This window comes from Diceros bicornis, chromosome 28 (genome assembly GCF_020826845.1).
Source record: "Diceros bicornis minor isolate mBicDic1 chromosome 28, mDicBic1.mat.cur, whole genome shotgun sequence".
In the NCBI taxonomy this organism is placed as follows: domain Eukaryota; kingdom Metazoa; phylum Chordata; class Mammalia; order Perissodactyla; family Rhinocerotidae; genus Diceros; species Diceros bicornis.
Window position 1 is genome coordinate 42,378,235 of NC_080767.1, and position 12,714 is coordinate 42,390,948.

The 12,714-nt window shown below is 49.3% G+C and overlaps 1 protein-coding gene across 3 annotated transcripts in view; it reads left to right on the top strand.

The window, feature by feature from the left end:
• The window catches only part of SEC16A (SEC16 homolog A, endoplasmic reticulum export factor), a 35,687-nt gene extending 23,125 nt beyond the window's left edge, over nt 1-12,562 (top strand). For 2 of the 3 annotated variants that reach the window (XM_058524465.1, XM_058524466.1), the window contains exons 18-31: nt 1,023-1,136; nt 1,397-1,589; nt 2,175-2,420; nt 2,989-3,071; nt 4,015-4,167; nt 5,996-6,076; nt 6,281-6,337; nt 6,468-6,579; nt 7,000-7,137; nt 7,409-7,503; nt 8,153-8,227; nt 8,751-8,810; nt 9,701-9,778; nt 10,795-12,562. In XM_058524465.1, coding sequence (XP_058380448.1) covers nt 1,023-1,136; nt 1,397-1,589; nt 2,175-2,420; nt 2,989-3,071; nt 4,015-4,167; nt 5,996-6,076; nt 6,281-6,337; nt 6,468-6,579; nt 7,000-7,137; nt 7,409-7,503; nt 8,153-8,227; nt 8,751-8,810; nt 9,701-9,778; nt 10,795-10,863 — 1,554 coding nt within the window. In that variant the 3' untranslated portion in view covers nt 10,864-12,562. The remainder of the gene's footprint in view (nt 1-1,022; nt 1,137-1,396; nt 1,590-2,174; nt 2,421-2,988; nt 3,072-4,014; nt 4,168-5,995; nt 6,077-6,280; nt 6,338-6,467; nt 6,580-6,999; nt 7,138-7,408; nt 7,504-8,152; nt 8,228-8,750; nt 8,811-9,700; nt 9,779-10,794) is intronic. The other variant, XM_058524467.1, reaches the window with a different exon arrangement.
• The last annotated feature ends 152 nt before the right edge of the window (nt 12,563-12,714 follow it).

Genomic DNA, 12,714 nt, shown 5'->3' on the forward strand with positions numbered 1-12,714 from the left:
TTCTCAAGTCCAGGCGCCTGGGCCTGGGTCCTGGCTGCACCACTGCCAGCCTCAGTTTCTTTTTTTGTGTGTGTGAGAGGAAGATCAGCCCTGAGCTAACATCTGCCAATCCTCCTCTTTTTGCTGGGGAAGACCGGCCCTGGGCTAATATTTGTGCCCATCTTCCTCTACTTTATATGGGATGCCTCCACAGCATGGCCTGACAAATGGTGCATCAGTGCACGCCCGGGATCTGAACCTGGGCCGCCAGCAGCAGAGTGCACACACTTAACCGCTACGCCATGGGGCCGGCCCCAACCAGCCTCAGTTTCTTGCTCTGTAAAATGGAGACGGTGTGACTGGCCTCCCAGAGCTTCGTGAGGTGTAAATAAGCCAGGAATGGACTGCGGCCAGCATGTTGTGACCCCTGGCACCAAAGGGCCGCATCAGTATGTCCCTCCCCCCAGGAGCTTCGTATTTGAAAATGTGCTCTTGTGATACCTAAAAAAGTTTTTTATTCTGGAAATTTTTAGACATCTACAAAAATAGAATAATGAATGAATTCTTGTCCTCGTTCTGCAGCTTCAGCAGAGGAAACAAGACCAAACTTGTTTCATCTGTCCCTGCCCACTGTCCCCTTCCATCCCCCCAGCTTACCCCCCACCGCCCGATCAGAGTGTATCCGTTTCTAGGTGAGTTCAGCGTTTTGGTCAGTAAAGTCAAGGCTGCGTAGTGAGGTGGTGGCAGCAGGCAAGGTCAGTTGCGGGTAGGCCTAGGTACTGCTGATCTCCACACACGAGTTAACAGATCACCTAGGGTGAGTCCCGGTGTTCCGGCTCTCTTTTTGATCACTCAGCATCATATAGGAATGTTTAAGGGCATGCCACAGAAGCACACTTCAGAAAAACTTACGTAGCTAATATAACTGTATCTCCAGTTTAAGACTGAAGATGCATTTGTTCCACGTTAGAATAGATGTAGAAAACACTGTTTTGCTTGCCATCCTTGGTGGTAATAGGCCTTTATTTTTCATGTGTCTCTAGGTTGCTTCCCAGTTACGACTCTTCGATCCTCAGCTGAAGGAGAAGCCGGAGGAGGAGTCCTGTGTGCAGCCTGCCTGGCTGGTCCAGCTGCAGCACGTGGAGAAGCAGGCCAAGGTGTGACTTGCTTTTAGTCCCGGGCCTGGATGGGGACATTCTGACGAGGCGGCTTGTGCCGTGTCGTTTTCACGCTGAAGGGCTTAGGTGTCAGCAGTACAGTCTTAGAGGTGTGAGTGTGTGTCAGAAGGCCCTCACTCCCAGGACAGGAAAGGCTGTCCTGAAGCGCAGACAGAGTGAGTCGGTCGGTGGGGATGGGTGCCGGGACGTGCTCCTGCGGCATCCGACTGTTGGGAGAGCGTGAAGTGTTTCTCCCCTAGGAGGGTGCCGTGGTGTGGACTCAGGACGGGGCCTTCCCCCAGCGCTGTCCCAGCACGCCGAGCTCCGAGGGGGCACAGTATGACAGCCCAGGACTCACTCAGCCACCGGGCCTGGGCACTGACAACCCGCTGCTGGTGCCACCTGTGCCCAGTGCTGACCGCTTGAGCCAGAGTGTGCGGCTGCTGCCATCAGGTGAGCCCTGCTCTGCTGGAGAATCAGTGGGCCCACATACCTTTCTCTCACGACAGCTGCCCCCAAACGTGGAACATTCTTGTTCTGCTGTCAGGAGAATCAGGGGATGTTTTGCACCATCACCTCAGTTTTCTCCTTCCTTCTCCCTTGGTGAGCCCATCGGTCTCATGGCTTTAAACATCTGTAGGAGTAGGTGGGTGGCCTGTTTGACCCCCATCCATGGAGGAAGGTGGAGGAGAAGACTCAGTGAATACAGGGCTCTGTGCCAGGTGGCTGCTGCCGGGGTGTGTTGGGGTCATGCTGTGGGTTCTGCTATGGGTTCAAGCCCATGCCCCCCATTACATTTAACAACGCCTCCCCTTGGCCCTAAGAAGTCTATGTTCTGCTTCTCCTCAAACCGCTGATGCCCCAGCGTCTTCTGCACTTTCTGCTTTGATGATTGGCTCTCCTGTCCCTTAATAAAAGAAATGTGGCTATCCAAAATAACATGTACTGAATCGTTCAGTAACACCAGTCGGCTTCTTCATGTGACTAGAGGTAGCCTCAGTAACCTTAGACTCTCTCTCCCCCACTCTCTCCGTGCAGCTCCACCAACGCTCCCTGATGACCAGCTGGCCGTCCCCGCCAGGGTGCCTATGTTCCCAGTGCCGCTGCCCCCGGGCCCTGTTGAGCCTGGGCCTGTCTGTGGATCCCCAGGGTCTGCACTTGGCTTTCCAGAGCCCTCTGGGCCTGATCCTGCAGCCCTGTACGCAGGGCCTGGCCTGCCACCCGGCGAACCATCTCTCCAGGAGAGTGAACCCCTGCTCCAGGATGCCAGGAGCCAGGACCCAGGTAGGTTTGCTGAGATGCCGTCCTGAGAGCAGAGCTCAGTTGGGTTTGGTATGGAAGGAGGAGATTGGTGGAAGCGACTTCAGTCTTTTTAACTTGAAATAAGTTACATTACTTAATGTATACTAAAAATTCTGGAAGTTTTAGGCTGAATGGGTTAACTGAGTATCAGTGCTAATTTCTTTTATGACTTGGTTCTTTGTTAGGATGTGAAGTGTAAGTGGATGTCCAGGGCATGTCAGGCTGGCCGTGAGGTGTGCCCTGGCTATGACCTTGTAAAGTCACCCTAACCCTATAGGCCTCCGTCTGAAAGTCATAGTTGGTGGTTCTTGTCCCTTGTCTCTGCCTGTCTTTTGTCTACTTGGACAAAGCAAAATGTAGACCAGGCTTTAAAAAAGAAACTATGTCCACATATTGGGGAACATTTTCAGTCTAAGTTTCTGAAGCGCTGGGGAGGCAGGGGCGAGGCGGGGAGCTGTGCCCTCGTGAGTGTGTCACCTCAGCGTCTCACTTCCTTGTGCTGTGTGCTCAGCGGCACTATGATCACAGTGGTTCTCTTTTTTTTTGGCAGGAGTGATGCCACAAGAGGCACCTGCTAGAAACTCGCTTTCAGAGCTAAGAGGAGAGGATTTTGGTGGAAAATTTGCTAATCTGGTATTCTCACATTTTTTTTTTCTAAGCTTTTTATTTTCCGTAAATTTATTGATTAGGTACCCAAACTCATTGTTCTTAAGTTCTAAGTAAAAAGATAGTAATGAAAATTGTGAGATTATTTTTCAAATTGTGTCTTGAATCCTTAAAATATGGAGTTGGTGAAAAATATTAATAGGGAAAAAGATAACTTAATAGTGTAAAATAGTTACTTTAAGGAGAAGAAATGCCCATCTATAATGAAACTGCCATGTTAATTTTAACTTTTCTAAAATGGAGAGCTTCCGTGATTTTTGCATCTCTTTTTCTACAGTAGAATCCCTAAAATTGTCACTGGTTCTCTTGAAATTGAGATTCATTTCATCAGACATGTTTGATATAAATACCACCTCTGTTTGCTCTTATCCCCACCAAGAGGGACAAACATCTTGATACAAACTGCATTCTGGGACCTTTTTTACAGATACCCAGCTTTTTATGGACATCCCATTAGTAGGCGATTGCTCTAGTATAAACCTTCTTTATGTGTTATACCATTAAAATATCCTGTCCCTGGAAAGGTAACAATAAGAGCTTGACTATATTGAAAACAGTGTCTTAACCCAGGGATAAATACTTTTAAAAATAATTATGTTTTCTAAAATTCCCACTCCCCTGCTCTAACCAATCTTATTCTCAGAGCATCTGCATATTCCATTTCTTCCAGCCCAGTAATTCCACTGAACTCCAGAATCCATGTTTCGAATACTGTCATGCTCCTTGATAAAGTTGCTCATTAAGTACGGGCTGGCTTTCCTTCAGGCACGCCCAAGGGGAAGCCAGGGGCTGCTCACACCAGTCCCCTCCTCACTTCACTCTCGTCGCTGTGGTAATTTGTCCACGGTGATGTTTTAAGGCTCCTGGGCAGGGCCCCCAGTGAGCCTGCTCCCCTGTTGCCTTGGGACAGGGCTCCTCCAGGATGTCGCAGGACTCTGAGGTCCCTCCAGGGTGGGAGTGTGCCAGCTCGGGTGCTCTGCAGCCTTCTCCATCTCTGACCTGCACTCCTGAAATGAAGAGACCCGTACAGACAGCCAAAAAAGAGGTCAAAGAGCCTAAGAAGGTAACATACAGCCCATCTCCAGCTGGGCGGGGGACTGGCGGCCCAGGGATCCCTGGATGGGGGCCCAGCTCCCACAGACAACTGTCCTCATACACTGGCAGCAAGGAAAATGCATTTGTTCCTTGTTTAATGAAGCCAAAAGTTTTTTGAAGTATAATAAGTGTGCAGTAAAGCATTTAAAACGTACACCAGCTTGATGGTCGTTTATGTGTCTGTGTCCACGTGTCACCACCACCCAGAGCAGAATTAGAACAGTTCCAGCCTCCCAGAGAGTCCCGTGTGTCCATGACTGTCAGTACCCACCCCCGAGGGCGACCTCTCTTCTGACTTCTGTCACCATCCATTAGTTTTGGCTGTTCTTGAACTTCACATAAGCGAAGTTCACTCTTTCTGACCGTGTATAGTGACATCCATTGTATGCGTGTGCCGCAGTTATTCGTGCTTTCCCCTAGTAGTGGACGATGGGTTTGTTTCAGTTTGGGGTTATTATAAATAAAGCAATTTGAGCGGTCTTGTGTGTGTCTTTTGGTGGCAGAGGCCCTCGTTTCTCTTGGGTAGTTGCTTAGGTCACAGGACATCTGATGTCTAGCTTTAGGATATGCTGCCAGACGGTTTTCCTAGGTGTTTGTACCCAGTGGCCCTTCCAGCAGCTGAGTGAGAGAGGTCCAGTTGTTCCACACTGTTGCCTGTGGTCCAGTCCTTGTCCTGTGTGCGTGCGATTGCTGGTCCTTTTCATTTTAGCCATTGTGCTAGAAGCCATGATACTTCACTGTGGGTTAGTTTGCCTTTCCCGATGGGTGGCGATGCGGAGCGCCTTTTCATACCGGTGACTACCCCTCTGTCTTCTTCTGTGTAGTGCTGGCTCTGGTCTGCTCCCATTTGGAATTGAGTTGTCAATAATTTGCAGGCGTTCTTTTTGTATTGTGGATACCAATCCTCTCTTAGATGGACGTACTGCAAATACCTTCTCCCAGTCTGTGAATTGCCTTTTTACTCTCTTAATGGTATCTTGTGAAGAACATGGTTCTTAATTTTAAGAGTTCAGCTCACCCAATTTTTCTTTAATGGCTAGTGTCTTAAGTGAACATAAATTTAATTCAAATGTGCACTAATCGTGAGACAGGATGTGGCACTTCCCAGAAGCTGTGAGCCCACAGGTTACCGCGGCCCCCAGTGCAGGTCTGCCTCCTGCTGCAGAGCTCAGAGAAGCAGAGGGGAGAGGGCGTGCATAGCTGCTGCTGCTGCTGCGTTTTCTTTCTGTTTTGAAGACGTGAAGTGTCCTATATGAAGAGTAAAGTCGATTTCCCTAACGCCTGAGGAAATTCCCGAATTCCTCCCTCATGGCCACGCAGAGGCACTTGTTTTGAGGGGGTCCCACACGGACTTTCCCAGCCCGCCTGCCCCTCCTCAGATGGAGAGAATGTCAGAGACTGTTCATCTGTCAGTATTTAGACATGAAGAGCTCCAAAAGGCGCTTTATTGTTCTTACTTTTTTTAATTGTGGTAAAATATACATAATTTACCACTTTAATGATTTTTAAGTGCACGGTTCTGTGGCATTAGATACATTCACAGTGTTGTGCAGACATCACCTCCCTCTGTCTCGAGGACTTTCTCATCTTCCTAAACTGAAACGCTGTCCCCGTTAAACACTCGCCCCCATCCCCTCCCCCAGCCCCTGGCACCCCCATCCCACTTCCTGTCTCTGTGGGTTTGACTCCTCTTGGTCCCTCGTATGAGTGGAGGCCTACAGGATTTGTCCTTCTGTGTTGGGCTCATTTCACTCAGCATGATGTCTTCAGGTTGTTCTGATGGTTTTTCTATTCAGAGTAGTGAATCCTGGTTCTCTCGTTGGCTACCTGGGAAAAAAAGGACAGAGGCTTATTTGCCAGATGACAAGAACAAATCGGTGAGTGTCGTAAAATGTGGCACTTGAGGAATCAGTATGTATTTTCATGATGTACTGTTGGTGTTGTTTGCACAATATATTTCATCTTCAGAATGAACCTGAATAGATGTTTTCTGAAGTTTTAAAGTGTCGTAAGTAATCAAACTCTAATTCTGTTCAGCTTTATCTACTGACTTATTTCTTTGCTTTTCACAATCATGGCAGATTGTCTGGGATGAAAAGAAGAACCGATGGGTGGACGTAAATGAGCCAGAAGAGGAGGTAAATTGGAATGTTAGGTATTTGCTATGACTAGAAGGAAAGCTCCTACAATAAAAGCTTCAGTCTGTGGAGTGTCCCAGTGGGTCTTGGGGCCATGAGCAGATTTCTGAAGCAGTTTTTCCCCCTGCAGAAGAAGGCTCCGCCCCCACCTCCAACCTCACTTCCCAAGGCTCCGCAAGCTGTCCCGCCAGGTCCTGGAGGGCCCCCCAGAGCCTCTGTGAACATGTTTTCTAGAAAAGCAGGTAACAAAGTCAAACCGGAAATTAAAGTTTGTTTGGATAATGTATTTGTCCTACAGATACACCAGAATTTAGTGGTTGTAACATATATATCAGAAGGTGGTTTGTCACGTTACAGAAGGGAATGCTAGTTTTATGCGGATAAATCCATGGGGGAAGATGCCAGTTCTCTAGAGCGTTAAAACAGTCCTCAGCAGACCGTCCGCTCTTAATGAGCAGAGCAGAGTCCCATCGATCAGAAATGCAGCACTGTAGCGTCATGGTGCGAAATGAGAACCTCACCCCAGGGCAGAAGCCAGGCAAATGTGCTCTGTGGAGAGGCGCCCTCTTCACGGCTGGGCCACTGCGGGCGTGAAGATGGAGCCAGGTGGAAGCCGGGTCACGTGGTGTGCCGACCTGAATTTGCTGCTCTCCCCGTCGCAGCTGGCAGCAGAGCACGCTACGTGGACATCTTAAACCCGGGGGGCGCCCGGCAGACTGAACCAGCTCTCGCGCCCGCGGAGTTGTTTGCTCCACTTGCTCCACTGCCAATCCCAGCTCACTTGTTTGGACCAAACCCAGGTAGGCAACACAGGAGCAGCACGTCTGCCAGCCACATGTTGGCCTCCTAAGCTGTGACCCTCTGTCTGAGAGCCTCCGGCCTTAATCTCCCTGTGAGAAGCATGGCCCAGCCAATGCGCAGAGAGCCCGAGGTCCGTCCTGCTCGTTGGTGGGCTTGTTCCCTTTTCCCCGGTGAGCGCGCAGCGTGAAGCTCTTGCCCGTGGACTGTTTGCACTGACACCCCAGAGATGTTCTGGACAGAACCAGGGCTCCCGCACTGTCTCCTTCACAGATGCAGAGGAAGCACCGCCTGCAGAGGGGGCCAGCAGGGAAGGGCAGGCACCAGCTGGGGGGCCGGCCAATCCAGAGCCTGCCTCAGAACCCAAGGTGAGCAGGTGCAGTGGGACAGGGGCGCTCAGGGAGAATTTGCCTCTTCACCCGGGAAAGTTGGCCCTAACCTTTTGTGAGTTATCCATTGTGTACGTAGAATCCTCCATTTCTGTCGGAAATCTCTTTCCTATTAAATATCCTTTAGGGAGTTGCAAGTTATAACCACGTACATGTTATGTGATAGTTTTATCTTACTGAAATCATACTAGTAAAGATTTTATTTTAATGTTCAAAACTTATATGTGAAATATAATCATTTAGAGGGTGGTCTCTGACGTTGGATAAACCTGGATTTCAATGCTGGCTCCCCATTAATTAGCTGTTTTAAGTTTAGGAAAGTCACTTAGCTTCTCTACGCCTCAGTTTCCTGCTCTGTGAAATGGGATAACAGTTACACCAGGTCCCAGGGCCATTGAGGGTCACACAGTAGGTGTAGCTGTTGCTATTGGAACCTGTCGGACATGTGACTATAATCTCCAGGCACACGCAGAGTATTTTCTTTCCGTGACTTCTCAGAAGGAGCAATTATACGTGGAGTAGACGGGTTTGTAACGTGGCCAGAGCAACGTTCCATGATATTCTGCCTTGTGTGGAGACTGATTCCCTAGAACTTGGTGGTTGCTGCATTTCTCCTCTTTCTCGGCAGGTGTCGAGTTCTGCAGCGTTGCTCCCTGGCACTGAAGTCCTGCCCTCTCGAGTGGACAGCTCCCAGGGAGGAGAGGTAAGGGGCGCCCAGACGAGAATGTCTGCCTGAGATCTAGGCTGAGGAAGCCCGTTTTTATTGTCCAAATGGATTCTTCCTTTAAAAACGAATGTTAATGAGTAAGAAAAGGCAGTTTAGAAACTTTTTAGAACTTGAAAGGTGTTGTATTCCTTAAAAAAAAAAATCATAGGTGTTTGAGCAAAATTGGGAGCTCCAGACAGAGCGCAAGGTTTGGGTTCTTGTCCCTCAGCCGCCTCCCTTGGCGTGGCACGTCACCTCTGGGATTTCTCAGGCGGCAGAGGCCAGGCTGGTCTAGGCCAAGGGCTGGAGAGACCCCCTCCCCCCCACTAATGTTTCTTAATGAAAACTGTACATTAAAATAGGAATTTTAAACTAACTCTAGCTTTTTTCCCATTTGAATTGTATTAATTCTAATGCCATCATAAAGCTCTTTGGAATTAAACTGACAGCTTGGAGCAGTGACATGCATGTTGATTTTTTTATTTGTCTGTATTTTGTGTGTGTTCTTGCTGTTTTGTAGCTTTCTCGCTGTAGTTCAATGAGTTCATTGTCACGTGAAGTAAGCCAGCATTTTAACCAGGTACCTATGGCTGGCAGTTTTCACTGAACCAGAGTTGAGTTGGGTCGCCCTTGTTTTCCTGTGAGAGTGCTGTGCTGGCTGTCAGTGTGCACTTTTTCACTAACGTCACCCACGGTCTCCCCAGCCAGTACGCGACCAAGGATGCAGTCTTCCTTTCTTTACACATTCTTAAAGGCGTCGTTCAGTATCCAGATACACGGACGACTGAATTGACGCCAAGATGCTCGTAGTGAACGGATGAGCTTTGTAACTGTGCTCTTTCTGAATTGGGTTTTTCCAATGCCTGGCCTTGGGTGGAGCCTCACCGCATGTGAGTGTGTTTCAGAAGCCCACCTGTGTCAGCACGCTCTCATTTGGAAGGAAGAATTGCTTTTCCTGAGCAAGCACAAGAAGGTTTATTTTGGGCCTGGCCGCGTGTAGCAGTGACCGCTGTCTTGTGGCCAGTCTGGGTGGGGACTAAAGGAATACTTCATCTTGTATGTGTGTCGTGGAACAAGCTTCTCCCATCGGCTCAGCAGAAGGGCTTCATCTGACTTTTATGTGCATATTAAACACTGGATTTTGTGCAGGATACTTGAGGTCTGAAGTAATCAAAATGCCTACTAACTGCTGACCTGACGCCAGTGTGGCGTCCTGGTGCTGTGCACGCCTCGTGTTTGCATGCTCTGGTTTCTAAAGCGTTTCACTCTGCATGGTGCTTTGATTTCTACCACTTTTCTGTGAACCATTAAATAATTAAATCCAGTGTTGTAAGAAGTATCTTCGACCTGCTTCTGTGCCTTATTTAAAAGTATTAGAAAACCTTATTCAGAAATACTGTCTCTATCTGCAAATGAAACAAACTGCTGTGTGACACTGCGTTGTTGAGATGGACTCTCTGTGCTTCTCAGGCTCCTGGTGATCCGCCCCCTGCAGGAGCCCTCCCTGGAGGAGCAGTGCCCTTCTACAACCCTGCTCAGTTTGCACAAGTAAGTGTCCTCGCTGTCTCCTCGGGGCGGGAAACGGGAGAAGGCCTTTCCTCCAACCCATGGCCCTAAGCTGCCTGCTGACCCCTTCTCCCATCTCTGCCGCTGCCCTTGGGTCAGTGCTCTGCTCTGGGTCCTGTGGTTTCCTGCTGACGTGCCCTGGTGTGGGTCTGACTCCCTCCCTGGTGCTGGCCTTGGCCGCCCTTCACCTGGTACCTCGTGTCCCTCCATCGAGAATGTTCTTGAATGTTTCCTTTTCTTTCTCTCCCTCTGCTTCCTCTCTTCTCCCTTCCTGGCTCTTGCCTGTAGGGTACTGACTGGCTGCCAGTGTGGGGGGAGCTGCATGGGGGAAGAGGTCGTGGGGGGAGGGTCTTGGCATTTGGAATGGAAAACCTCACCTGACCCCTGGGCTGTCCTGAGGCAGACCCTGCCCTTGTTGCCTGCTGTGCCTGGCCTCCTTACTCTGCACACGCTTCCCCCGGCTCCTGGCTGTCCTCTGCTTCGGGGCATCTGTAGCTGAGGCTGTTTCTCAGCCTGCCCCCAGGACTGCTGTGCCCCAGGTTAGCACCTGGTCGTCCACCTGCCTTCCCGCCTCGAGACTGGTTGTTGTCTTCTTCCCCCCGTTCCTTTACCTGTACTTGAGGCCTTTACAGAAGTCCCTCGACTTCCATTTCAGTCAGGATTTGTGGGGGAGTGAGAGTGAGGGCCTGTGTTGTGTCCCCTCTTTCCCTGGGCATTGTTCCCTGTGTCTTCCCTGGAGTCCTTAGACACTCCGCCCTGGGGATCGGCCTCACTTCTCCCCTCCCTGACGACACTACAGACGCCTTTCCAGGGAGCGCCAGGATTGGGTACTGACCTGGTCAGTTGTCATGGACTTGCAGAGACAAAGCAAGCAAACCATGCCGATTTGTTGAGATCAGTGTCTATTCTGGCTTGTTCCATGGACCTGCGTCCCGGGTTCTGCCCACCTCCGGGGAGGGACCTGCGGAAGTCACTGCTGTCTCCTCATCTTGTTTCAGGCCCCCACCACCTCGGCAGGTTCCAGGACTGGGAGGATTGGCCAGAGGAAATACCCAGCGTTGAGCTAGAATAGTCCCTGTTCTGCAGTAGCATCTGGAACCCTGAAATTATTCTCCACCAAGAACTCGGACTGATTGCCTGCGACCTCCCTCCTGTTCCCAAACGGACACAGCTGTGATGCACAGTGGTTACACTCAGCATTGCCTCCTCACCTCCTGTCTTTAGGAAGTCAATTCCACAGTTCCTTTAAGACGCTGGGTGAAGAGAGGGAATCTTTGACTCAGAATCTCTTGCCTGAACGACTGACTTGAGGATACAGCATTCTTAGTCATCTAAGAATGTTACGCCAAGTGAAGCTGGAAACGTCTTTGCTGCAGGAGGGACTTTGCTCTTCAGTAACCAGAGCGTCTCTCAAAACCTAGCAGTGGATTATCGCCACAATAGTCCCCTGGTTCCTTAAAGATGTGGGAAGAAAAGAGTGAGCCTTTGACTCCAGAGACAGAAACACCAGCGACTGCTCTGCAGCCAAAGGTAGTCAGCTCCCTGCCCGCGCTGTTTCTGAACCGAGAAGAGTGACTTAACGGGTCACAGTCTTCTTCAGTGTCTTAGAGGAAATGTGGAGCTAATTGAGCACTAATGCAGTTAGGTTCTGAGAGAGGCCCTGGGTACTGAGGTGCATTTCTCTCCTGTAGCAATGACGTTTCAGCTTCACTGAATTTTCTGTGGCCTAATTAGGACCATGAGGAGTTCATGAACCAAAGGGACTGGCTCTGCCCACTCACGAGGGCCGGCTCCACTGCTGGAAGAAGCCGTAGCAGAACTTGTGTTCTTAATGTGACTCGTCCAGATTAATCAACCAGTGTTAAAACTGTGACCGTAACTGATTTGATTTGGATTTTTTCAGAATGTGCACAGCCTGGTTAGACTCATTGTCAAGGAAACTGTATGGATTGCCATGCTCTTTCTAAAGTAGTGGATGCTGTACTTTCTCATGGCTGGTTTCTCTAGGGCAATCCAGTTGACTTACTTTCTCTCACCTGGTTGACCTCATTTAAGGAGTTGGTAACATCTTGAAGAAAGTGGCTTAAAATAATTCTTTGACAGAAGCTCTGGGATGTGATTTATTTCTGCCCCTGAATTTTTTCCACACTAAGATCTTCAGTAGCTAATATGTTGACTATCAGCCATATGAAACTGCAAAAGAAGACCTCCTCTTACTGGACTCCAAGCTTTAAGGCTGCATCGACTGTTCTTAAAACTGTTCACTTTCTTGTTGTCTGAAGAGACTGAAGAAAAGATTTAAATGTTTATAAAAATCATTAGGAAATATTTCTTTAGGTTCTGCTGGGGGCACATAGTTTGCTTGGTACTTTAAATCTAAGTGTAGGAATTGTGTAAATGTGGAATTAGCCCAGGTCCTTCCCATTTTTCTGGTTCACCTGATCATCTAGGAAAGACCCACAGATGTTTTCCAAAGTGTTTCATAGGTTTGTTGACCAGATCCATTTGTTCTTGTCACTTCGAGAAAGGCCGGCCTTGCTGACGGGCAGCCTCCTGTTTCCCGTGGTCAGCTCAGTGTGATTCCTGGGACCCGAGACGCTCCTGGCGCCCTCGGCTTCCTCCAGTCCAGCCCTGCCCTTTGTTCTCCGTCGACTGCCAGCCACTTTTGATTCAAGAAGCTTCCTCTGAGGCAGGAGCTGCTATTTTTCCTAAATGCAAATTGTTACACTGCAAATTGTTAAATAAAATATTTTGCGCTCTCAAGCACTTTCTCCTGTCGGTCCCTTTTGTTTATTGGCAGCGAGTGAGCCTCCCGGACCAGGGCACCCTAGGAGCCCCACCTGCACTTTTTTTTCTTTTTTTATATTCAGTATTTTATTTATTTGCCCAATGCCCCTGTAATCAGTGTCCCAGCCAGG